The sequence below is a fragment of the Xenopus laevis genome, chromosome 1L (genome assembly GCF_017654675.1).
Source record: "Xenopus laevis strain J_2021 chromosome 1L, Xenopus_laevis_v10.1, whole genome shotgun sequence".
NCBI classification, from domain to species: domain Eukaryota; kingdom Metazoa; phylum Chordata; class Amphibia; order Anura; family Pipidae; genus Xenopus; species Xenopus laevis.
The window spans coordinates 155,177,220-155,203,238 of NC_054371.1; the positions used below are offsets into that span (position 1 = coordinate 155,177,220).

A 26,019-nucleotide genomic window follows, 5' to 3' on the forward strand; every position below is an offset into this window, starting at 1 on the left:
GGTCAACAATCCTCTCAAAGATGATAAATGATAGGAAAGCGACTCTGATGGTGATATTTCAGTACTTATAAATAGTATTGTTCACATTTGGGAAATCAGATTTTTATAACGATACTCCCAGCATAATTTTATTGGGAATTTAATTACTGAACTTGTTTCAGGAGGCCCTTGTATAAATAAACTAACAGGTATTCTATTAAGATCAACATTTAGGGGCACATTCACCAAGCTCGGGTGAATCAATAGAGGGGAAAAAACTCAAATTTCGAGTCGTTTTTTGTGCTCCTCGACTATCGAATAGGCATAAATTCGCCTGAGTAGAATGATTCGAATAGATTGAGCGAAAAAACACTGCCCATTCGATAGTCGAAGTACTGTCTCTTTTAAAAATACTTTGAATGCCTACTTCGCCAGATTAAACCTACTGAATTGCTTTAAAAGCCCATGGGAAAGTCCCACAGGCTTTTTTTTCGATTGAATGAAAATCCTTCGATCGAATATTCGATCATGCGACTATTCGCCGGGTGAATATTTGCCTGTTCGACTATTCGCCAGCGCGTGAATTCGCCCGAATTCCCTATTCGATTCTATTCCCCAGTCGAATTTCGAGGGATTTAACCCCTCGAAATCGACCCTTGATACATCTGCCCCTTAAAGGTGAAGGAAAGTCGTTTAACACTTGGGGGTGCCAAATATTAGGCAACCCCCAAGTGAATGTATTTGCTTCTGTATTTGGCACCCCCAAGTGGTAAACAACTTTCCTTCTCCTTTAAAGGGGAACTAAAACTCAAAACTGGATGTAGCATAGTGCTTCTTGCACTTGTGCCCAGGGAATACCCATATGACCCATCTATTTTTGGGCTTTTGCACCAGCCCAAAGCCACTGTGCCTCCCAAGTTTCCCACAGTAGCTCCTAATTTTCTTTGTCTTTTTTAGCACATGCTCTGGGCATTGCCACCTGAGCATAGGAAACAACTCACAATATATATTCTTTATACAATAAAAATTCACAATACATGGCTAACTAATGGTTATTACAGATAGCATCAACATTAATGGACAATACTGTTTTTTAAAGAGATGCATATGACCATAAAAGGAAAAGAGAAAATTTTTACTTTTCAGTCTAAATTCCCATAGAATTTTAATGAATCATTTAAATTGTCTTTTCTTAAATTAGTTGAAATTGGGTATACATGGGTTAAAACTGTGGGTATTTCTTTGTGGTTTCTGATTGGTACTTATGCTTCCTGACAAATCATTGTTTAGCGCTATTGCATTGTTTATTAATATGCTTTGATTTCTTTTAAATGTTATAAATAAGGTTTTAACGTTTTAATTTTTTTATATTTGCCCTTGGAACGTACACTCTTGTTAACTAATAATCAACCCTATTGCATCAAATTCTATGACGTAATATTCCCATTTTTTTCATTTTCCTAACCCAGAAGCAAAGTATGTCAACAGTAGCCCAGAATACAAAGAGCACATAGTGTCACTGACACTCAAAATATGGTTTGACAAAATCAGATAATGGTCACCTTCTGAGGACAATTTTGAAGAAATTACACTTTTCCCAACCATATTGTTTAGGCTTTAGTTCTCTTTTAAACTAAGGAGAAGAATAAAATGTGTTGCCTACTTGCTTGATGCAGAAAGAATTTTATGCTCCTTTAAATAAGACTTTCAACTTTCATAAAACTATTACCTGTTATTTCAGTAATGAAGGTACCAAACCATGGTTGGTAAAAAAAAAAAAAAAAGCGAGAGTATGGTAACCCTGTACTTTAAACCTGATTTTTTTGTGCACATATAATCACAAGTAATTGAGGATCTTGCAAGTATAAACCTATGCTCAAATCACATAATTCCCAGTATGCAACTGACATAACATTACAAATAGGTGAATATACTGTGCTCATGTTCTACTATTACTTAATCCTTGAGGTAAGAATTTTAGATAGTGAGCTTTCTTAAAGGAAAACTATAACCTCGAACAATGTAGGTCTCAATAAAAATATATAGCATAAAACAGCTCATAATAAGCGATGGGTGAATCGGACCCATTTCACTTCGCCAAAAATTTGCAAAATGGTAAAAATTCTGTAAAATGCATTGAAGTCTATGGGCGTCAAAAATTTTTGTCTCGCGATGTGCCGCATCAAATTTTTTAGTCACACAACAATTTTTTCACCCTTTGGAGTCCATGCGCATAATTTTTGATGCAAAATACTGCAAAAAACAGGTATTCTATTGAGATCAACATTTAGGGGCACATTCACCAAGATCGGGTGAATGAATAGAGGGGAAAAAACTCAAATTTCGAGTAGTTTTTTGTGCTTTTTTGTGCTCCTCGACTAACACAAGAGTGTTATATGGGGCATCACCCCACCCTGACAGCTACCCTCAAACATCATTTAAAACAATATGAAAGATCACATCCGAGGACTGTTCAGGTTCTTAACCAGTTCCTTTATGTGGATGACCTCATATCTGGAGCAGAAACTGTTGATGATGCCTATGAATTATCCACAGAGGTAAGGGAGATTATGCTCACTGCAGGTATGGTTCTCTGTAAATGTGTTACTAATTCAAGTGATTTAAGGTTCAAATGGCAAAGACTAACAGTGAAAGGGGGTCTACTATGGTGGACCAAGCAAACTACTGTAAGGTACATGGCCTCAAATGGAGAACAGAGACTGATAACCTTATATGTGACCTACAAACCCTTTTTAGTGTTTTGACAAGAGAAATACAAAGAGGTGTGTTCTGATGACATCAGCACGTATTTTTGACCCTATTGGATTCTTGTCTCCATTCAGTTAGGGTAAAGATCCTTTTCCAGGAATTATGGGAACGTGGCATTTGCTGGGATGAGGAACTACCACCAGACTTAACAAGTAAGTGGGCTCAGTGGTGTTTAGAGCTGCCACAGTTACAGAATCTAGTCATCCCCAGGCAGTACAGTCAGATGAAAATGCATGTTTTATGTGATGCCAGTGAATCTGCTTATGGAGCTGTTGCTTACTTACAGTATATTGAGCAAGGTATTGCATCTACCTGCTTTGTTACTTCAAAGTCACGAGTTGCCCATCTAAAGAAGGTCACTATTCCAAGGTTAGAGTTGCTTGGAGCATTAGTCGGTGCAAGATTAATGAAGTATTTACTAGACTGCCTGAGCATCCAGTCTATTCAACCTCATTTATGGATTGACTCTATGATTCATTGCACTGGATCCAAAGTTCCACAAACTTTTGGAAGCCATTTGTTGCAAATAGAGTAGCAGAAATAAAATCACTCAGTACTACTGAACCAACAGTATGTTCACACTGTGTAGGTAAGGATAACCCTGCAGATTTCCTTACAAGGGGTCAACATTCAAATGAACTAACAATCACATTTGATAGCATGGGCCAGACTGGTTACAAGGCCCACAGTCAGGGTGGCCACAAAATTCACAAATGGTCAATAGTGTAGATGTCAAATCAGATAACCACGTGATTTTATATAACAACTGTAGTGCAGAGCTCAAATGTGACCCAATTTTCCCTCTTAAAAGGTTTAGTAAATTACATTGGGGCAAACTTACTAAAGGGCGAAGTGATTAACGATAGTGAAAATTCACCAGTGTGACATCATTTTGGTACTTCGTCGATTTACTAACGGTCGCTGACGTAACTTCGCTAATGAAGGAGATAGACTCTAGCTGTACTTCGCTCCTTAACACCTGGCGAATTTATGCTCTGGTGAATGGACGTAACTATGCAAATTCACAAAGATGCGGATTTAACTGAACGTTACCTCTTGCGCCAGACTTGCCTTCGCCACCTCAGACCAGACGAAGTGCAATAGAGTAGATAGGACTTCCTCGAAAAATAGTTGAACATTTTTCGAAGTTGCGAAGTGAGCGAAGCCGTCGCTGACAAATTTTTGGAGGTTAGTAAATTTGCCCCATAGTGTATACAGAATTACTGCCTGGGTAAACAGATTCGTTCATTCATTCTTGTCTTAAGAAAACATTGGGGAAGGCAATGCTATACTTTGAAGAGCTTATGTAAAGAGCCCTCACCCTGGTGCTCTAGTGGGCTGGCGGGGACCCCGGGGACCCCCGACACATGGTGTTGTGTCCTCAGCTGCTCGTGCCGGTCTGTCCTAGGGCGCACGCACACCCTGTCTAATGCGCGCAATGTCGCCCGGCGTCATGACTTTATCGCGCCATTACACCATTAAAAGGCATTTAAAGGGGCTTTGAGTTCAAACTCATTGCCTGTTGTAGGTCTCTTTTAGTTTTCTGGGTGTGTTTTTGCCTGTCTGATTCCTGTTATTGATCCTGCCTGTCTGACTATCCTGAATTCTGATTATCCTCACCCTTGCCTGTCTGACTATTCTGATTCCACCATTATTGACCCTTGCCTGCCTGACTATCCTTGAACGCTGCCTGCACGGACCCAGCCTGTCTGACCTTGCTTGAATTCTGCCTGCACCAATCCCGGCCTGTCTGACTATGCTTTGTCTACTTCTAGAACTGTACCTTCTGTCCAAAACGTTGCTAACGACCGTGCCCCTTTGCTCGTCCAGAACCTTTGCTTGGCTCCTATCTTATTAAGACCTGGCGGCATCCAATAAGCTGAGGGCTCCTTCCGAAGTGAAAGGAGGCTGTTAAAGGCAGAAGCAAGAGTCGAGCCCAGCGAGCCTAGCACTGGTTCTGGATTTAGAGTACCGATCGTGACAGCTTACCACAATTCTGACTGAAGTGGAGGCAGTTTTAAACTCTAGGCCTCTAACCTTTACTCATAGTGATGCTCAGTGTCCCCAGCCATTGACACCAGGACATTTTCTTATTGGGCAGTGACTTACAACATTGCCACAGTCTAAGGTACCTTCTGTATCTCACAACTATTCCACTCAAGAGGCATTATCAAAAAGGTGGAAATACTGACAAGTGCTTGTGACAAAATTCTGGAATAGATGGCATAAGGAATATTTGCTGAATTTGAGATCAGCTCACTACACCAAGGGAGGAGGATGTGCATCTTCATTCAAGGTTGGAGATTTGGTGTTGGTTAAGGTAGACAAATTGCCAAGACAAATGTAGCAGACTAGAATAATTGACAGTTTTTCCAGGAAGAGACAAATGTATTCGCTCATGTTCCTTGACATCCATCGGGGACTGTGCTAAGACGACCAATACAACTACTGTACCCTCTGGAGACATAAATTGATGAGAGTTCATGGGGCCAGAGGATGTTGAATCTTTATTACAGAACTGTTATATGTTAGTTATGGTATACAGAATACTACAGTTCCCAGAATGCATATGCCACATGTTACCATGCAATTTCCTGTGTGTGTGATGCAAGTGATTTCTTATTGGTTCTGGGGGGTTTTCTTGATAGTGAGTAATTTCCTGTTCCTGTAAGTGTGTGAGAGCTCTCTCTATTGCTGCATGTGCCTGCATTAATTGAATAACAGTGCTGATATGCATCTCTCCTAAATAAAGTTATTAGCAGCAAAGGATTGTGTGGAACTACATCACTGCTGTTCAAGAATCTGATACCAAGGAACTCTGGTAGGTCATCTGACCCTAAATATTATAGCGTTGTACTGAATAGTTACAACATGCTACATATTCTGACAAATAGTGAGTGCATCTCAAACTTGAATAGGTAAACTAATCTTTTAAAGGAAAACGTTACCCCCAAAATGAATACTTAACAGATTATATTTTATATATTGTGTGATTTTATCCTCCTCCCCCCCCCTTCCCACATACACAAACACACTTGCAGAACGGTCGTGCTCTAGATAACACTGTGCTTTATATAAAAACAGTATATAAAGGTAAGTATTAATCATTCATGTGTGTTCATCCAATTTCCTACATGTGTTCTTTTCTTTAGAATATATAACGCTGGAGACAGTGGGTTTTGATAATATCCTGAACAATGCAGAAAATGAACTAGGTACATTCTTCTGCTATTTTGTAGAGCTGATAGGCCAACCTGGCAAATTGTGTCAACTTGTATTTGTGGATGTGTATATGTGTTATTTATGTTTCTATGAAGGAATGTATGTGTGTGAGTATGTGTGTGTCTTTGTCTTGCTTATGTTTCTAAGAGGGAATGTGTATGTGTGTGAGTATACAGCAACTTTGGTTCGTGTGTCTAACACAGAATATCTAAACTCATTTAGGGCAGAAACACGTGAAGATTCGGAGAGATTTAGTTGCCTGTCGACTAATTGCTTCTTCTTCGGACTAATCTCCCCGAACTGCCTTCCTGCCAGCAAGAATCTAAATCGCCGGCGGGATGGTATTCGGATCACTTCGTTTTCCGAATTCGCCCAAAATTTGTTGTGAGATAACTATGGAAAACAAAGCGATTCGAGTGCCATCCCGCCAGCGATTTAGATTCTAGCTGTGAGAAGGCAGTTCAGGGAGACTAGTCTGCCGAAGAAAAGGTAATTAGTCGCCGGCCGACTAAATCTATCTAATTAAAGCATTCACCATCGTGAACAATGGTGCTTTGGTATGCTAATAAAAAGGTTAAATGCATTTAGTTTCTTCAGTTTATCCCAAGACATGACGCATTTAACACAAATCCAAGTGGCTTCATCTGTTTGTCTTGTTTATGTTTCTAAGAGAAAATGTGTCTGTGTGTAAATGAATTTTCTAAAATACATTTAACTTTTCTTTTTTTTTTTTCTAAGAAACTTTGGATGAGAAAACTGCATGTGCATCAGCACTACTAGGTCAAGAAAGCCCCCCTGCACTCACAACCCAAAGGAGTACTCTAGAAACATTTACAGCATGGAGAACTCCTGGAAGTGGAAGGCCTGTTGAGACCACTGATCATTTTAAGGAACTGACACAATTAGCAAAGTCATAGATTATTTTGGAGAGAAAAAAATGGAAATAGATGTCTCAACTGCAGAACTTACAACTGCAAACTGTAGAAAAATTAGAGAGGTTAACTGAGGTATGGCAGAAAACTAATTCCATTTTACGACAAATTACTCAGGAAGAACTCAGGCAGGGAGGGCCAACAAGTAGTACTAGCTCTGCTGTTCTGAGGAGCCAGTGCAGGCACTTGTGGAAGCAACAGCACCAGCTAGTTACCAGCAGGGGTGCCAGGACAAGGTGTAGGAGATGTGTAAGGCCCCCTAGGCTGCTAGACTTTAGATAGTTTTTACCTAAATAAAAAATGTTGTACTCTTTTTTGAAAGTTTTGCAACTGTTTATTCCCAAAATCTGTTGTTAGTCTTATTTCTAACATATTGCATACTGAGCTTTAAACATAAGGGTAAAGTCTTCTAATGATTTCTGCTTTCAACAGAACTTGATAATGAACTGGGTATTTGGTAAAGGGAAATGCAAAACAAAATGAGTGGATAGATTAATGGACAGTATAATTGGATTAAAATGTAGTCTATGGGAGATGGCCATTCCTCAATTTGGAGCTTCTTGAATAATGGATCACAGCTCATGGATCCCATACCTGTATTATGTTAGTATGTTTTATACTTTTTTATACAGTTCCCTTATGTACAGGCATATCAATATAGCATGTGTAAATAAGCTGAACACTGACAGGCCCAATGTCCTACACCTACAGTATGATACTCCCTATTTGTTATTTGCAGCTTTTTTTTTTAGCATGTGGAATCAGCTACACACACGGGTTAAATTTTGGGACAGTTGACAGTATAATATAAATTGATTTTAATTGGACTAGCACAAACCACTGAAAAATTACACCAAAATATTCACCTGAAAAATTGTTTTAAAACTTTCCATTTTAATCTTTTTCTGGGTTATTTTTTTTTCCAGAGTGATCATAGCTATACCCATTCTGATTTCACTGCTATTCACCAAATGTACAGATCGGCAACAAGAACATATTACAAGTTGGCCTAGGTTGAAATCCATCAGCAGCTGTTACACTACATAAATTAAGGCACAGAATATCCACAATTGTTATGTTGCGACTAGCCGCACAAACGACTATACTCACAAATTAATATTTTGTCGCAATGACGTCACATGTGCACGCACATCTTCATTTGCGCACCAGAAATGGTTGAAGTCACTGCCCTGACTGCTGGGGAGGCAAAGTATATGGCCAAGTACCTCCTGAGGCATGGGTATGACACCCAGCCTAGGAACACTGGGGGTGCATGAAATAAAGAGAAAAATCATGCAGAAACTTGTGCGCAAGATGTAGCAGAAGTTTAAATCAAGACTACAAAAGGCAAAATTATTATAAGAGGTTTAAGGAGGTAAATATTTTTAATTATTGTTGGATGAGCATGATTTCAATGTGTGCTTAAATTAGTAAAATGGATACTTTTGAAAAGTTGTTTTTAGCTGATTGGTAAGTAGTAAAATAGTTCAATATATTTAATATGTTGTCTACAGTAACTAATGAGAAGTTTAAAAAATGTACATAAATGTATGTACAGTATTTATGTTCATAAATGTACATGTAACATATAGATTTACATTCAAACCACCCATTCACTGATTTTTTTCTGTCCCAGAACTAGGCCAGGATCCACCTCCTCCAGCTGTTGGAATAGGGGGATCAGCACAAGAGGATCCCTAAGAGGGAACATCAGAAACAGTGGAGAAAATTGACATGAGCACACAGACCTGTGGCAGGCCTGGAATTTTTCTTGTCCTGCAAATTATGATGGATGCATTGGACAGCCTAAAGTCCTCTTTAGAATATATGTAATAAGACTAAATCAAGATTAAGGTTAAAGTCAAATACAGAAATTTCTGTATATACAGTTTGTTAAAATGTGGACATAGATATGTTTCTTTTAGTTCCTTGCATTCCTTTTAAGGTGTAATAAAAGGAAGTTCACAGATTATGTGTATTGCTATTTATGCATGCATTGCTGCTATCCTACACTTACATGCAGGGGATATTTTAAATTTTTTATTTCTTGTTTTTCACATGATGGATACTGACCTTTAAACATAATGGTAACGGATCTCTACTTCGAACTGAAGTTGACATTAAACTGTTGCAACTTGAAATGGTAACAATCTGGTTCTAACCAAACTTGACAACAACTGGTTTAATCACAATTCTAAATGCAAATAACTACATATATTAGCATGAATTACACAAATATTCAAATATTTAACCTCTGTACAGAGGTCAGGGCTGGAACTAGGGGTAGGCCTAGGGCACAACCATGGGGGGGGGGCAAGGCACATACCTCATAAGCAGCCTACCCTTAGTCCAACAAGTGTTACCTCAGGGGAAAGTGGTGTGCTCTCTGGTCAAAGTGCTTTGCTTTGAACGCACGTCCTTGGTTGCACGATTGCGTCCTCAGTTGTGCGCAGTTGCGCACTGCTAGGCGGGGCCCTGGCCCGGCACTGACAGAGGAGGTTCAACTTTAAGGTAACAAGTAGTGTTTATTGAATCTGTCCCATTTCGCTTCGCCAAACGCATTGAAGTCAATGGGCATCAAAATAAATTTGACTCAAGCTAAAATTTTTATACACGCTACTCTTTTGTCCAAATGCATAAAAGTACATTTTTTTTTGTCGCAGCAAAATTTTACCAGCAGTTTCGCTAACGCATTCGCTGTTAGGTGAAGTGTGCAAATTCGCAGCAAATCCTTGCCTGGCTAATAAATTTGCCCATCACTAGTAACATGGTATAGAATGGCTTATTCTAAGCAATGTTCCAATTGACCTTAGTAAACTGGCAATAAAATATTTGTCAATAATTGTCTATATTTTGTGCGCTTTTTTTTATCATTCTTTAGTAAACGGACGCCCTTGTCTGTTAATTGGCTCATGCAACCTAACACATATGGTTTGCTTGTGTGCACTGTGAATCCTAGGATCCCAGGGGGCGGCCCTTCTTTTTTAAAATGGCAATTTTGTATTTAGGATTACCCAATGGCAACGACTACTTAAAAAGTATATGACTATGAAAATAGTTTATTTACATGAAGCAGGGTTTTACATATGCAATATATTTTTATAGAGACCAACATTGTTCGGGGGTATAGTTTTCCTTTAAGACACAATCTTTTCAGGGGTTGCCTGATTCACTTAATGTGATTCAAACTACCTGTTGCTTAAGTATTCATTTTGGGGGTAATGTTTTCCTTAATGTCTACTTCCTTGAACTCTTTTCAACCAACGGATATGCAATGCAATTGTCTTCCTACACCATAACAGAATCTCAATGGAACCAATTCAAATAGCAATACTGGGGAATGTCGCACCACCATCAAAAACTACTTCTGTACTTTACTGGACTGACTTGCTTTTCCCCATATGTTAACAGACACCATTATTACAAAGTAATGCCTTTTTATTATATTCACATTACAAATGTACTTTCTCTACCCTAAGTGGTGCAATGGTGGGGATGTTGTTGTTTCCTCCTTGCAGACAAAACCCACAATCCTCTGTTCACCAAAGGTATAATCCCTCACACATTAAACCTAAAAAAGGTTCAGAACATATGTGGAAGAAACATATAATCACATATATATATATATATATATATATATAGATAGATAGATAGATAGATAGATAGATAGATAGATAGATAGATAGATAGATAGATAGATAGATAGATAGATATACACAATATATAATACATATTGGGGCAGATTATCAAAATGGGAGTTTACAGCTTAATAAATAAAAACTCACCCACATTCTATTCATTCCTATGGGATTTTTAGCATTGTATTTATTTTTAGCATTGTATTTATGGGTGAAAGTTATAACACACCATTTTATAAATCCTAAAACTGTCCTAAAAATCGCATGGGAATGAATAGAACATGGGTAAGATTTTACTCTAAACTCACATTTTGATAAATCTGCCCCATAATAAATATACAGTTAGGCCTATAAATCTTTGGACAGAGACAACTTTTTTCTAATTTTGGTTCTGTACATTACCACAATGAATTTAAAATAAAACAACTCAGATGCAGTTGAACTGCAGACTTTCAGCTTTAATTCAGTTGGTTGAACAAAAAGATTGCATAAAAATGTGAGGAACGTTAGCTTTTTTTTAACACAATCACTTCATTTCAGGGGCTCGAAAGAAACTGGACAAATTAAAAAAAATAAAAATAAAATGTTCATTTCTAATATTTGGTTAAAAACCCTTTGCTGGCAATGACAGCCTGAAGTCTTGAACTCATGGACATCAGCAATATATACATTACAATTGTAGAAAGTCCGGACTGCTTGCAAACAGACTTGCAGTCCTTCTTAACTTCAAGCCAAACAGTTCAGATGCAATTAATTCAAACCATTTAAACCAATTATTCCGCTTCCTCAGGGGCATAAGTGCACTTATGGTAACTCATGGACATCACCAGATTTCCTCCTTTTTAATTCTCTGCCAGGCCTTTACTGCAGCGGCTTTCAGTTGCTGTTTGTTTGTGGGCCTTTCTGTCCGAAGACTGACTTGGCCATTCAAGAATATTCCACTTCTTTGCTTTAATAAACTCCTGGGTTGCTTTGGCTGTATGTTTTGGGTCATTATGAAATGCCTCCCAATGAATTTGACTAAATTTAGCTGGATTTGACCAGACAGTATTTCTCTGAACACCTCATAATTCATTCGGCCGCTTCTTTCCTATGTCACATCATGGATAAACACTAGTGTCCCAGTGCCACTGGCAGCCATGCACGCCCAAGCCATCACACTGCCTCTGCCATTTTTTACAGATGATGTGGCATGCTTTGAATCATAAACTGTTCCATGCCTTCTCGATACTTTTTTCTTGCCATCATTCTGGTAGAGGTTGATCTTGGTTTCATCTGTCCAAAGAAAGTTTTTCCAGAACCGTGCTGGCCTTTTTAGATGTTTTTTTTAGCAAAGTCCAATTCTTGATGCTTATGAGTGGCTTGCACCTTGCAGTACACCCTCTGTATTTACTTTCATAAATTTTTCTCTTTTAGGTACACTTGGAGATCGATACGCCTACCTCCTGGAGAGTGTTGTTCACTTGTTTGGCTGTTGTGAATAGGTTTCTCTTCACCATGGAAATGATTCTGCGATCATCCACCACTGTTGTCTTCTGTGGACGTCCAGGTTTTTTTGCGTTGCTGAGTTCACCAGTCCTTTCTTTCTCAGGATGTATCAAACTGTAGATTTTGCCACTCCTAATATTGTAGCAATTTCTCGGATGTTTTTTTTCTGTTTTTGCAACTGCATGGAGAGCTCCTTTGACCGCATGTTGTCTGTTCACAGCAAAATCTTCCACATTCAAGTACCCCTCTCAAATCAAATCCAGGGCTTTTATTTGCTTAATTGATAATGACATAATGAAGGAATTGCCCACACCTGAAATAGCCTTTGAGTCAATTGTCCAATTGCTTTTGAGCCCCAGAAATGAAGTGATTGTGTTAAAAAAGGCTTTAGTTCATCACATTTTTATGCTATCTTTTTTTTCAACTGCATCTCAGTTGTTTTATTTAAAATTCATTGTGGTAAGATTTATGGGCCTGACTGTACATCTGGGGCCTGAGAGCAGGTTGCACATGTGAGCCCTATCACTTTAAGCACATAGCACTTATTATTTTTGGTACAGTTGTTTATTTTAAGAATTTTCTCAACCTAACATTATATTTCTTATTGTAACAACATTCAAAATGATCATCAGAATATGTTCTAATTTGGACATGAGTCGCCACTAGGCACTACTGACAAACAGGAAGGTTGAGTTGTTAAGAGTATGCAAAAATAGTTGGGTTAAGGAATCACATTACTAAAAATATAAACAGTGTAATTTGTGAATGCATACAGATAAATATACAGTATCATATTACTGACATTGTTGGACTAAGCCTCACAGGTCCCACTAGGGTTTTACACATAAGACCCATCCTGTAAAGTGTGCTAAATTGTACAGGTATTTCTGGTACATGGTTGTATAGTGGACATAAGTTATTTGAGGCTAATGGTAATAAAGTAGGACTCATCAGGTCAGGCACTCACAGGAACATTCCTAGAAACCTGGAAGGTCTGTCAGACTCAGTGAGTAGGGATACAGAGTGTGGGCCCTTAAAGTGAGCAGTATGCATACAGCAGGTATGCATCCAGGTATGGTGGTGCCAGCATTTAAAAAATAATTTTCATTGTTCTTGGATTTGGACAAAAGCCAAAATATTACTTTACAATTATCTGGGCTCCGATGGACATATAGAGGTAATGAGGCACTGCAGCAGGTGTACACACTTAAATATGCTCATGTCTCATTGGTAGTAATGGTATTAAGTGAGTGCAGGGCTACTGGCCTTTTATATAGTTAATGCATCAATGAATAGGTGCCCAATATGTATATGGGGTGGAAATTAGAAGCCAAAGTATCATTTAGAGTAGACACAAACATAAGGTGGCTGGCTGTGTGTCAGGTTTTATTTCTGTGAGTTCCTAATTGGCAAGTATGCACAATATAAATTGTCCACAGTTCACATCTTGTCAATGTGGATGCAACTTGATTATGTTGCATTAAACTCATGATGTTGTCATTTTATTTGGTGCAAGCAGGTGTGTGTATGTAGTTGGTGTTATTGGCAGATCTCCTTGTGCACATTAAATTTTGTAACTTATGCAGCAAGACAAATGCAACGATAGCCCCTGGTGGATGCTGTTTGACAAAAAGGTGGGAATGTTCACCAGTAACTCACATCTAATTTTAAAAAATTGGTGGTGGGGGGGTTTAGTGAAGCTTTTTCCAATTTGATATTTTGCACTTTGCACATATGAGGCTTCACAACCCAAGGATATATTTGATTGAGTACTGTGCCTCATTTAAATTACTACTTGTCTATTATAAAAAGCCAATTCACTGTATTAGGGGGATCCGATACCTATTCTGTTCACCTTGAAACCCCATTTCTGGTTTCAGAATTCTTGTAGCCGGGTAGCAGCCACATAAACTTTATTTTTTGATAGCAAAGCCCTTTAAGGGGAAACTGTGGAGTACCTTCAACAAAAAAATACCTGTAATCCGATTAAAGTTTTTCCTGATGGATCCTTTTAACTCACAGTTTCTCAAGCTGTAGATAGCAGGATTGACTAGTGGTACAAACACTGTATAAAATACAGCACTTATCTTTATCTGTAGAAGATCAGAGGAACGGGGAGCTGGTCTTGTGTAAACAGAGGTTCCAGCAAGATAGAACAAGGAAACATTAATTAAATGAGACACACAGGTAGAAAATGTCTTCCTACGTCCTGTGGCTGATGGGATCCTTAATATTGTTCTTACAATATAGAAATAGGAAATTACTATAAAAAGGAAAGAAGGTAAAACCAAAACAGATCCTAACAATATAACTATTATTTCAACTATTTTGGTACCAGAACAGGAGATGTGTAAAAGTGGTGGGATGTCACAGAAAAAGTGATCGACAATATTAGATTTACAGAAGTCTAAGCTATATACTATTGCAGTCTGAATGGTGGAATAAGCAATCCCATTCATCCAGGATATCATCGCAAGCTGCATACAGACTTTTTTATTCATTACAACCATGTAGTGTAAAGGGTTGCATATTGCCATATAACGGTCATAAGACATGGCAGCTAATATTGTGGACTCGGTGACTGATAATTTGAAAAAAAAATACAGCTGAACCAAACAGCCTCCAAACGTGATCTTTTTGTTTTGTGCAAGTGAGCTAACTAACAATCTAGGAACAATGGTCGAAATGTAACATGTGTCCAAAATTCCAAGGTTACCAATGAAAAAGTACATTGGCGTCCATAGAGCAGGAGTCTGTATAATGACTACAGTAATCAGGACATTATTTACTAAAGCAGTAAGAAAGACAACGAGGAAAACTGTAAATGTCAATGTCTGATAGCTAGGCTCATCTGAAAAGTCCTTTAGGATAAATTCCACTGGTGCTGTTTTGTTTCCCATGTAAAAACTGTGCCAAAGAAGATACTATTACCTTTTATGTAAATTTCTTTAGTGAAGAATAAAAGCCTGTTGCTTTTTACAATAAACCAGAATTTAAGCAACTTTATAAAAGCCTGTTGCTTTTTACAATAAACCAGAATTTAAGAAACTTTATAGTTTATCAATTGAATTGTAAAATTAGTGGCAAAACACATTGAGAAATGTCTAATATATGTAATTGAAAAAAATTGGCATATTGAGATATGTCATTACCAAAACGAGCTGTGTTATACCTGATATTTCTGTTATTTGTACACTGGTTTACATTTAGTTTGCAGCATTTCAATTGACATCACATGATTAAATAAAATCACTGCAATCATTCCAGGAGCCAGGCATTCCTCGCTTAATTAAGGCTGTATAACCTTTGTTTAAGCCTTATAATCCTTGTTCTGCAAAGGAAGCATAGGGGATAATAATAAACCACTTAACAAAATAGCAACATGCATAAATTATATCTTCTTCAGGAGGTATTTTATAGAATGTCCCTTCTTAGTAACTTTTTAATTGGTCTTCATTTATTACTTAAGCCTTCTTCTCTCTTTCCAGATTTTAAATGAGGTGATCCTGGCAGCCAAAAAAACTGCTACATTGGGAGGCTACAATTATTGTTATTGATACTTTTTTATTACGTATCTTTCAATTCTGGCCCTATCCTATTCATCTTTCAGTCTCTCATTCAGTAGCTTATCTGCAAGCAGTTCTATTGTGACGTGTTGGCTTTTTCTGAAAGCACAGGATCACACACAATGACCTGAAATAGCTGATAATACACATATTTAACAGCTAAAAAAAATTAATTTAAAAATGTATATAGTGGTGAGAATTATTTATAATATTAAAAGTGTAATTTAGAAATAGAACTATACCATAAAAATCAATGAAGTATAAAATAGAAAGATCACTGTGCTTATAATACAATTTCATCAATACAGAATTACAACAGACAATAAAATATCAAAATCAATGTAAAAAATGTACTTTTCTGCAGCTACATAAGACATACTTTAACCCACAACTACTGTGCAATAAGTGCTCTTATTCTGCAGTCATCATCTCTGTAATCTGCTGCCGTTGTTATGTGCCGTTTTAAATTATGTTAGTATTAAATTGACATAAGTTACGTATTAACAGTGTGATAAGTTTAAAACAATAAGACAAGAATCTGCTTTTAATCCTGATCATGGGGACATCAGCTGTGCTCAATGTTTCCCTTTGCGGCCAGGCCCGGATTTGTGAGGCCACAAAGGCCCAGGCCTAGGGCAGCGAAGTTTTAGGGGCAGCATGCCGCCCAACCGCATTAGGAACGCATTGTTCCTGTGCTGCGTGTAGGGGGTGCGCGCGGAGTGCGGGTGCTAGGACCGTCAAGCATCAAATGGTGGGCGATAGGACCACACGGCCTCGGGGCGCCGCAGACGCAAATCCAACCCTGTTTGCAGCACAGATCAGCTCAGAACGTGTTGCTGCAAAATGCAATTTCACTTACACATCATTCGTTTTACCTTATAAGTTATTTACAAGGGAGATGAAATGTTAGTATGTTGGTTATTGGGCACTCATCTCTTTCTGCCACTGTAACTAGAATCTGCCTTTACATGCAGACTGTACCTCTATTTTCAAGGTTGTATATTACTATGTCTTGAACTTCATTTTGTTTCTCCTCAATGTAGGTTACGGTATTAAATCACTGCAACACAAAGATCTGAATATTGGCTTGTAAAGTGAGCATAAGCTGGGGCCATACATGGTCTATCACCTTTATATAGGAACATACAGTGCTCAAGTGATCAATTATGCAAACTAATAAAAACAACTAGGCAACACAACTAGGTGTTCAAGGCACCAGGGAGTAACTGCACAACTGAAATTCAAAAACAAATGATCTTAAATCCATTTCATAATTACTATGCTGAGAGTCCATTGGTTATTTAGAAATATATGTAATATACAGTAGATGTTGAGGTAAAAAAAAGAGGTCTTTTAAGTTACATTTTTTATCGTAATGAAATTTACCTATTAGGTGATTACCATCTCCTCAAGTTAATATCCCCCTTTTAATAAAGGAAATGAAAATCTTATAAGAGTCCTGTGTATTTTTAAATACCAAGTATTTAACCATACATTTATCAACATTAAAACTAATTTGCTATTTAGCTACCCAATTTTGTAGTTTGAAAACTTGGCCAGGTGAGTCACACTTCCATTGCCTTAAAAATAGTCATTGGTCTTAGACATTTCACCTCTATAAAAACAACACCAAGCTAGGATGCCAATGCCTTGGGCAAGAGACACTGTTCCCAATAAATGTAACCATACAGGGAGGTGCAAACTTTAAAATATTTGACCAAAAGAAAAGTAAGAACCACCTGTTAAGGTTGTAAACTATATAGTAGGCCTCAAAGTCAGGTCAAGCTACAAGGCTTTCTGTTAATAGATTTTCTCTGTCGTCTTAGGGGGACACAGGGACTGATGGGGTTAAGCTCCATCCTCCAGGACACTTGAAAGAATTGTGTGGGCGTGCCGGGTCAGGCTTAACCCCACCCACAGTACAATCCTATTCAGTTTTTTAAGTGTCCTGCTACCGGGAGGATGGACGATCGTCTCATGGATAAGATTTCTTCGGTCAGTCTGAGACTGACACCCGGGGTGATACCTAAAGCAGGGCTGCCTGTCTTTAAAAGAGTTAGCCCCCGACTATGTGATTACCGCCGGGGTCCCTGCACTGGCCCTAACTGGCTATACCGACCACCCAGACAAATTCCTGCCCTTGGGAACTTGGAGCAGAAGGTCTGGCCGGCGTGTGTATTATGAGGTAAGTGACTTCAGGTATGGCACTCCCCTGGGTCACCACTTTACCTCGGGCATTTAGGTGCATGTAGCCCTAATTTTCTACCCCCCCCCACACACACACACACAGACTGTCCTTACAGGCAACAGATTACCTTAATTAGGTTGCTTTGGCTTCCTACCTCCCAGATATAGGTAGTCGCTAGCCTGGCCATGTGGTGAGAGTTGTAGTTCATCTTTGCTCTCCATGTGCGCAAAAGTTCGCCGAAAGTTCGTGGCGGATTTGCGCCCATGTACAAGGGTTTCGGTGAAAGTTCGTCAGCGAAAATTCGCGGGCCTTTTCCGCGCAGGCGCGTTTACTGGAACGCATGTGTTCCAGCGGCCATTTTGTTTGGCGGATCGTTCGCGCTTCAGCACAGCTTCTTTTCTCTCAGCAAAGAAACTTGCCAAGTGGTGTCGTTACGGCATTCAGGCTTAATCTCTCCCACAACTATGGCAGAAGGTAGGACAGGGGGGCTGTTCACCAAGGCGGGGGGGAGAGTGCCCACTACAGCAAAGGTCAAGTACCTAGCCTGTACCAAGTGCCAAAACAAACTGCCCGGGGGCCAAAAAGAGCCGCTTTGCAAAGCCTGCTCTATGGGACAGGGGGCTGCTGCTGCTGCCTCTTGGGGCATATTGGAGCAGTCAGAAGAACCCCTCCACGACACTCCCTTAAATCTGGGACAAGGGTCAGTGGCCGAACCGCCCCCCCCCCCCAGTTGGGCAGTTCATCTCTCTAAGTCCCTGGCATCCCTTCAAGGTTTACCAACCATTGCAGAAAATTTGGGCTCTTGAAAAGCTTAACTACAGGTCAGGTAGTAAGCGCAAGCGTAAAGACTCAGCCATAGGGGAACCTTCCACCCAGGTTTTAATAGAGGAGTCTAGTGATGAGCATTCATCCTCTCACTCTGAAGGTGAAATTCCTTACTCTGAAAGGATCCTCTGCTGAAGAGGAAGAAGTCACAGAGCAGTATCAGGAAAGGGAAACGGTACACGATGTTGACAGCATTATTAAGGGAGTCCTTGAAAATCTTAACATCTCTCAGAATACTCAGAAGCAAGGGGATTCTCAGGCGCTGTTTAAAAGACACCTTAAGGCGTCGGCTTGCTTTCCAGAGCACGAGCAACTGCTTAGCCTTATTCAGCATGAATGGGATGTACCAGAATGCAAATTTCAGGCCACCAAGAAGTTTGGTCGTTTGTATACCTTTCCCAAAGGTTTAACCAAAAAATGGTCTAACCCTCCACTAGTAGACGCACCAGTCTCACGGCTGTCTAAATCCACCACATTACCAGTGACGGACGCAGCAGCATTCAAAGACCCTTCAGACAGAAGATCAGAAGGTCTCTTAAAAGCTATTTTTTCCTCGGCAGGCTCGACGTTGCGGCCTTGTCTAGCGTCAGCATGGGTAGCCAGGGCAATCCAATCCTGGTCTGAAACACTATTCAAGGAGATCCAAGAGGGCACTCCTAGGGAAGAATTGCTGACAACTGTGCAAGCAATCACAGAGGCATCCAGTTATCTCTGTGACGCCACACTGGATGCGTCCCAAATGACCGCACGCACCTCTGCGTTGTCCGTAGCAGCTCGCCGAACTCTGTGGCTGAAGAACTGGTCAGCGGATACTAGTTCCAAGAAAACCCTAACTTCTCTCCCATTCAAGGGTCAAAAGTTATTTGGCGATGAGCTCGAAAAAATTATCAAGCAAGCAACAGGCGGAAAAAGTACATTCTTGCCTCAAGCTAGAGGGCGATCCTTAACTTACGCTAGAAGGGGAAAAATTTTTTGGGCCAGAGCGGAAAATTCACGCGGCGACACAATTCGCCACAACGTTCTCAATTCCGACAAAAGGGTTCCGACAAAACCAGGCCCACCTGGAAGAACACGAAGTCTTTCAACAAGTCCCCCTCCGACAAACAGGCGTCAGCATGACGCGCCACTCCCTCCGGAATCGTCAGAGCAAATCGGAGGAAAACTTTTACGATTCCGCGAGGCATGGATTCGTTACTCAACAGACGCTTGGGTCAACGAAATTGTGTCGGAAGGTTACCATCTGGATTTCACAACTCTGCCACCCAGAAAGTTTATCATGTCCAGGATACCTTCAAATCACACAAAAGCAAAGCCTTTTTTAGAATGCATAGAGAAGATGGAGAGATTAGGGGTGATTACCGCAGTTCCGACCATCGAGAGATTCTCCGGTTTTTACTCTAATCTGTTTATGGTTCCAAAAAAGGATGGAACAGTCAGACCGGTACTGGACCTCAAGGGTCTGAACAAATATATCCGTTCAGTGCGCTTCAAGATGGAGACACTACGGTCTGTTATACGAGGAATGGAACAGTGACAGTGACTGATGTCACTGGATATCAAAGAGGCATATCTTCATGTCCCCATATGGCCTCCACATCATCGCTATCTTCGATTTGCATTCAAGAACAAGCATTACCAATTTGTAGCCCTTCCATTCGGCCTGTCGTCAGCGCCCAGGGTGTTCACCAAACTAATGTCTATAACAGCAGCGACATTGAGACTGCAAGGGATCTTGGTCACACCATACCTCGACGATCTTCTAATCAAGGCCAGTTCAGCGCAGAATGCCAGAACGACCCTAAACAACGCAATTCCACTTCTTCAGGAATTTGGCTGGACAATAAACTGGAGCAAATCCAACATTCATCCAGACCAAAGAATGACTTTCTTGGGTCTCGATTTCGACACAGTGATGCAGACTGTGAGTCTCCCCAGAGACAAACAGGAGAAGATCAGGAATCAAGTCCAATCTCTCATAACCAGACCAGCCACGACAATACGCAAGGCAATGCAAGTCTTGGGCACTATGGTGTCGACCATAGAAGCAGTCCCGTTTGCCCAGATCCATCTCCGCCCACTTCAAGCCAACATCCTCTCCTCCTGGACAGGGGGATCATCAGATTCTCCACTGGGCCGAACACAACTCGGTAAAGTTGTCAGCCATACACATCCCAGGGATCCTAAACACCAGGGCAGACTTCCTAAGCCGGAATCAGATAGACCCAGGAGAGTGGGAACTACATCCTGACGAATTCGATCGCTTCGTCAGCTGTTGGGGACGACCAAACATAGATCTGATGGCGTCCAGACTCAACCGAAAGGTTCCAGAGTTTTTTGCTCGCCATCGAGACCCTCTGGCGGCAGGGGTGGATGCCATGACTCAATGCTAGCAGTTCAACCTAGCCTATGTGTTTCCACCTCTTCCCTTACTACCACGAGTGCTGAAGAAGATCAAGCAATCACCAGTCACGGCGATAGTGGTAGCACCTTTCTGGCCCCGGAGAACCTGGTTCTCCGATCTACAAGAAATGTCAGTGGCAAACCCAATCCGGTTGCAATCCAGGGAAGACCTACTACGTCAAGGTCCAATAGTTCATCACAACCCAGGGCTGTTCGCTTTGACGGGTTGGCTGTTGAGACATCCATCTGGCGGAGCAAGGGACTAGAGGAAGAAGTCATTCGGACTATGCTCAGGGAGCGGAAGGCTTCATCATCTAAGTCCTACTATAGAGTGTGGCGCTCTTACATCAACTGGTGCCAAGAGACAGACTCATCTCCAACAGAAGTCTGTCTACCAAGAGTTTTATCTTTTTTCCAGAACGGATTAGACCTAGGTCTAAAGCTCAGTTCACTTAAAGTACAGGTTTCTGCACTTTCCATACTTTTACAGCACAAGTTAGCTAATGAAGATATCATACACACCTTTCTTCAAGGGGTTGCTCACTTGGCGCCTCCGTTTCTCCCCCCAGTGGCTGGATGGGATCTAAATTTGGTGCTGGAAGCCCTACTTGAACCACCATTCGAGCCGCAACACTCAGTATTGGATACCTGGCTGACCTGGAAGACTGTATTTCTAGTGGCCATTACCTCCACCAGAAGAGTATCAGAAATCGGAGCATTGTCCTGCGACCCTCCTTATCTAACTTTCCATAAGGATAAAGCAGTACTTCGTACGATGCCCACGTTCCTTCCCAAGGTGATATCTTCATTCCACGTTAATCAAGACATCGTGGTGCCTTCCTTATGTCCAGAACCTAAGAACGTTAAGGAACGGAATCTACACAAACTTGATGTGGTCAGAGCCCTTCGATGGTACATAGACCGATCCAAGTCATTCAGATCGTCAAAGACGCTGTTCGTAAGTCCGTCCGGACCCCGCAGGGGCCAGGCAGCTTCGAAGATGTCGATATCCAGATGGATCAGAGAGACCATCAAGCATGCATACATTGCTAAAGGCAAGTCACCGCCACAAGGACTTCGGGCGCATTCCACGAGAGCGGTGGGAGCTTCCTGGGCATGGCGTAACTCTGTTCCCTTGGAGCAGATTTGCAAGGAGGCTACTTGGTTGTCTACCCACACGTTTTCAAAATTTTATAATGTTGACACCTTTGCTTCGGCCGAGGCTTCACTTGGACGTAGAGCGCTGCAATCAGTGATAAAATAACTGAACAACTCTATACAGGCTCGCTCCCACCCTGCTGTGTTGGGACTGCTTTGATAAGTCCCCATCAGTCCCTGTGTCCCCCTAAGACGACAGAGAAAACAGGATTTTTGTACTTACCGTTAAATCTGTTTCTCTGTAGTCGAAAGGGGGACACAGGGCTTCCCGCCCTTGGCGAGCTTTTGTTCGTTGACCATTTTGGTTTGAGTGAACACTTCTCTGTTTTACAGTTCTGCCTGTTATGAGTTTTGTATTTTGAGAGTTATAAAGTTCCGTTAGCAGCTTTGGAACCAACTGAATAGGATTTTACTGTGGGTGGGGTTAAGCCTGACCCGGCACGCCCACACAATTCTTTCAATCGTCCTGCCTCCTGGAGGATGGAGTTTAACCCCATCACTCCCTGTGTCCCCCTTTCGACTACAGAGAAACAGATTTAACGGTAAGTACAAAACTCCTGTTTTCTCAGATTCTGTTGTGGTACCTATGGATTGGAAAAATCTGATTTCCTTCTAATATTTAAAAAGCGATCAGAACCTCAGTCTGGCAATTATAGGCCAGTAAGTTTAACATCTGTGGTGGGCAAATTATTTGAAGGCTTGTTATGGGATCACATTCAAAATTAAGTCCTAGTGAATGGCATTATGAGCAGCAATCAGTATGGCTTTATGAAGGAAAGGTCATGTCAGACAAATTTGCTTTTTATGATGACGTAAGTAAGATGCTGGACAGTGGTGGGGCAGTTGATGTGATCTATTTGGATTTTGCCAAATCGTTTGATACGATGCCCCAAAAATGACTGCTTTCTAAACTAAGGTCTGTTGGGCTTAATGAAGCCGTTTGCACGTGGATAGGAAACTGGCTACAGGATCGGGTACAAAGGATGGTTGTTAATGGTACATTCTCAACTTGGAGTAAGGTTCTTAGTGGGCTCGGTATTGGGCCCACTTTTATTTAACTTGTTCATTAATGACTTCCAGTATGTGGAATCCTTGCAACAGGATATTGACAAACTGGCAGCTGGGCAGCTAAGTGGCAAATGAGATTTAATGTTAATATATGAAAAGTCATGCACCTGGGATGTAAAAATATGCAAGCCACTTATACCCTTAATGGGACTGCACTAGGCAAATTCATAATGGAAAATGACCTTGTCCTTGTAGATAATAAACTTGGCTGTAGCAAGCAATGCCAGTCAGCAGCATCAAGGGTAAATAAGGTCTTGAGCTGTATTAAAAGGGACATTGATTCATGGGAGGAGGGGGTCATTATTCCACTGTATAGAGCACTGGTAAGAATATGCCATACAGTTTTGGTCTCCAGCGCTCAACAGGACATAATTGAATTAAAGAGGGTACAGAGAAGTGCAAATAAGGTGGTACAAGGTATGGGAAATCTTAGCTATGAGGACATACTGGCCAAGTTAGGGTTGTTCACTCTGGAGAAGAGGCGCTTATGGGGTGATTTGATAACTATGTATAAATATATAAGGGGATCACATAATAATCTCTTTAATGCTTTATTTACCAGTAGGTTTTTCCAGCTGACGCGAGGTCACCCATTCCCAGTAGGAGAAAGGAGGTTCTGCCTAAATATTCGGAAAGGTTTTTTTTACTGTGGGAGCTGTGAAAATGTGAATTTCTCTCCCTGAATCAGTCGTACAGGCTTATACATTAGATAGCTTTAAGAAGGGGTTGGAATGCTTTTTAGCAAGAAAAGACAATTACTATAAGTTATATAATCTGCATGTATATTTGTTTTGTTTTTTTAGTAAATAAACTGGATCTAACACAATGGTACTGACAAACCAATGGTTTTTAAATTCTACAGTTTGATCAAACTACTGTGCTTCATAAAAAAAAGATTATTCCTAAAGCATAAGTCTGTGTTCAAGAGAAAATAATTTTAGTAATAAAAGGATCTTCAACTAATACAGTGGTTCTTTGTGACTTACATTATTTTTGTGTCATGTTAGCTTCAAAAATGTATAATAAAACTCAATAATTTATTTACATTTATTTATAAATTATATGTAAAATAACTATTTGTTTGCAATATATAGATACAGTATATACACTATTTTATGGATGCATAAATTGAATTAAATAAAATCAATATTTTGAATTGATTTTTCCCTTATTATACTGCTTTTAGTGCAAAAACATAACCAATTCCAAATTGTTATTTGAATCTTCAAATATTAGTTCCCAACCCCTTGTAAATACAAAGCTGTCACACATATATAATCCCAGGCATATGTCCCCCAGTCACACATATATGCAGTTGTGCTTTAAAGTTTGTAAAGCCTTTAAAATTGTCTTTATTTTTATATGAATGTGACCTAAAACATCTTTTGATTTTCAAACAAGTCCTAAAAGTAGATGAAGAAACTCTAGCTAAACAAATGAAACAAAAATGATTATATTTGGCGAATGTTTATGTTCATGAGTCCACCATAAGGAGAACACTGAACAGCAATGGTGTGTATGGCAGGGTAGCAAGGAGAAAGCCACTGCTCTCCCCCAAAATATTGCTGACCATGTACAGTTTGCTAAAGATCATGTGGAAAAATCAGTGCTGGAAGAATGTTTTGTGGATGAATGAAGACAAAATAGAACTTTTTGGCTTAAATGAGGAGAGTTACACTTAAACACTGCATTCCAGAATAGAAACCTTATCCCAGCTAAGAAACATGGTGGTTGGAGTGTTCTGGTTTGGGCCTGTTTTGCTGCATTTGGAAGGAATGGCATAATTGATAGAACAATGAATTGTGAACTATACCAGAGAATTCTAAAAGAAAAGGTCAAGGCATCTGTCTGTGAACTATATCTCAAGAGACAATGTGTCATGCAGCAAGACAACACGTCATTCTACCAAAGAATGGATAAGACAAATAAAGTGAATGTTCTGCAATGGCCAAGTCAAAGTCCTGACCAATAGAAATTCTGTTAAAAGACCTAAAGTGAGCTGTTCATGTGAGGAAAGCCACCAACATCCAAGAGCTGAAACTGTTCTGTATAGAGGAATGGGATAAATTTCCTCCAAGTCTACGTGCAGGACTGATCAACAGTTACCACATTGCTGCACAATGGGGTCTGTGAGCATGATTCACTTACTTTTGTCATACACAGATATGTTATTGGATTTTTTTTAATAAATACATTACCAAATATTAATTTAGTTGTATTTGTTTAACCAGGTTTTCTTCATCTACTTTTAGAACTTTGAAAATCAAATTTTTAGATTTTAAAGGGTTCATAAACTTTCACGCACAACAGTAATGCCAGTCACACATATATAATCCGTCATAGGTACACCCAGTCATTCATATAATCCATCAAATGTATAATCACAATCATATGCACATATAATCCCATCCGTTTTATATTATAAATTGTTAAATGTATTTCTTAAAGTTGTCTGCTAGTGATGAGTGAAAATTTTCACCAAACATTAGGCCCATAGACTCCAAGTGGAGAAAAAAAAATATTGCGCGTCAAAAAAATGTACCAGTATGTCAATAAAATCACTGTTGCCACAAAGCTGTTTCAAAAAAGTCACATTGTGGCATAGCTAGGGTCCCCGCAAACTTGTCAATGCAGGGGGGGCCCTAGTCCTGCTGCTCTCGGTGTCTGAGTGGACCCTACAGTGTCTCCCCCAACTGTAACTGATACTACTTGCAGGTTCCCAGTTGACTGGACCAAATCAACACACGTCCATCATTGATTTTTTTTATTTTTTATTTCAGCAAGGC

At 40.0% G+C, this 26,019-nt stretch overlaps 1 protein-coding gene across 1 annotated transcript; it reads right to left on the reverse strand.

Annotated features, from left to right (window-relative positions):
* Positions 1-13,941: 13,941 nt before the first annotated feature.
* LOC121400930 (olfactory receptor 5I1-like) lies at positions 13,942-14,928 on the reverse strand. Its single transcript, XM_041584955.1, has one exon. The coding sequence runs from the start codon at positions 14,926-14,928 to the stop codon at positions 13,942-13,944; it is 987 nt and encodes a 328-aa protein (XP_041440889.1).
* Between the last annotated feature and the right edge of the window lie 11,091 nt (positions 14,929-26,019).

What these genes read in the sequence shown, in the direction of transcription:
- LOC121400930 (XM_041584955.1), bottom strand. Translation starts at nt 14,928, where the DNA reads ATGGGAAACAAAACAGCACCAGTGGAATTTATCCTAAAGGACTTTTCA.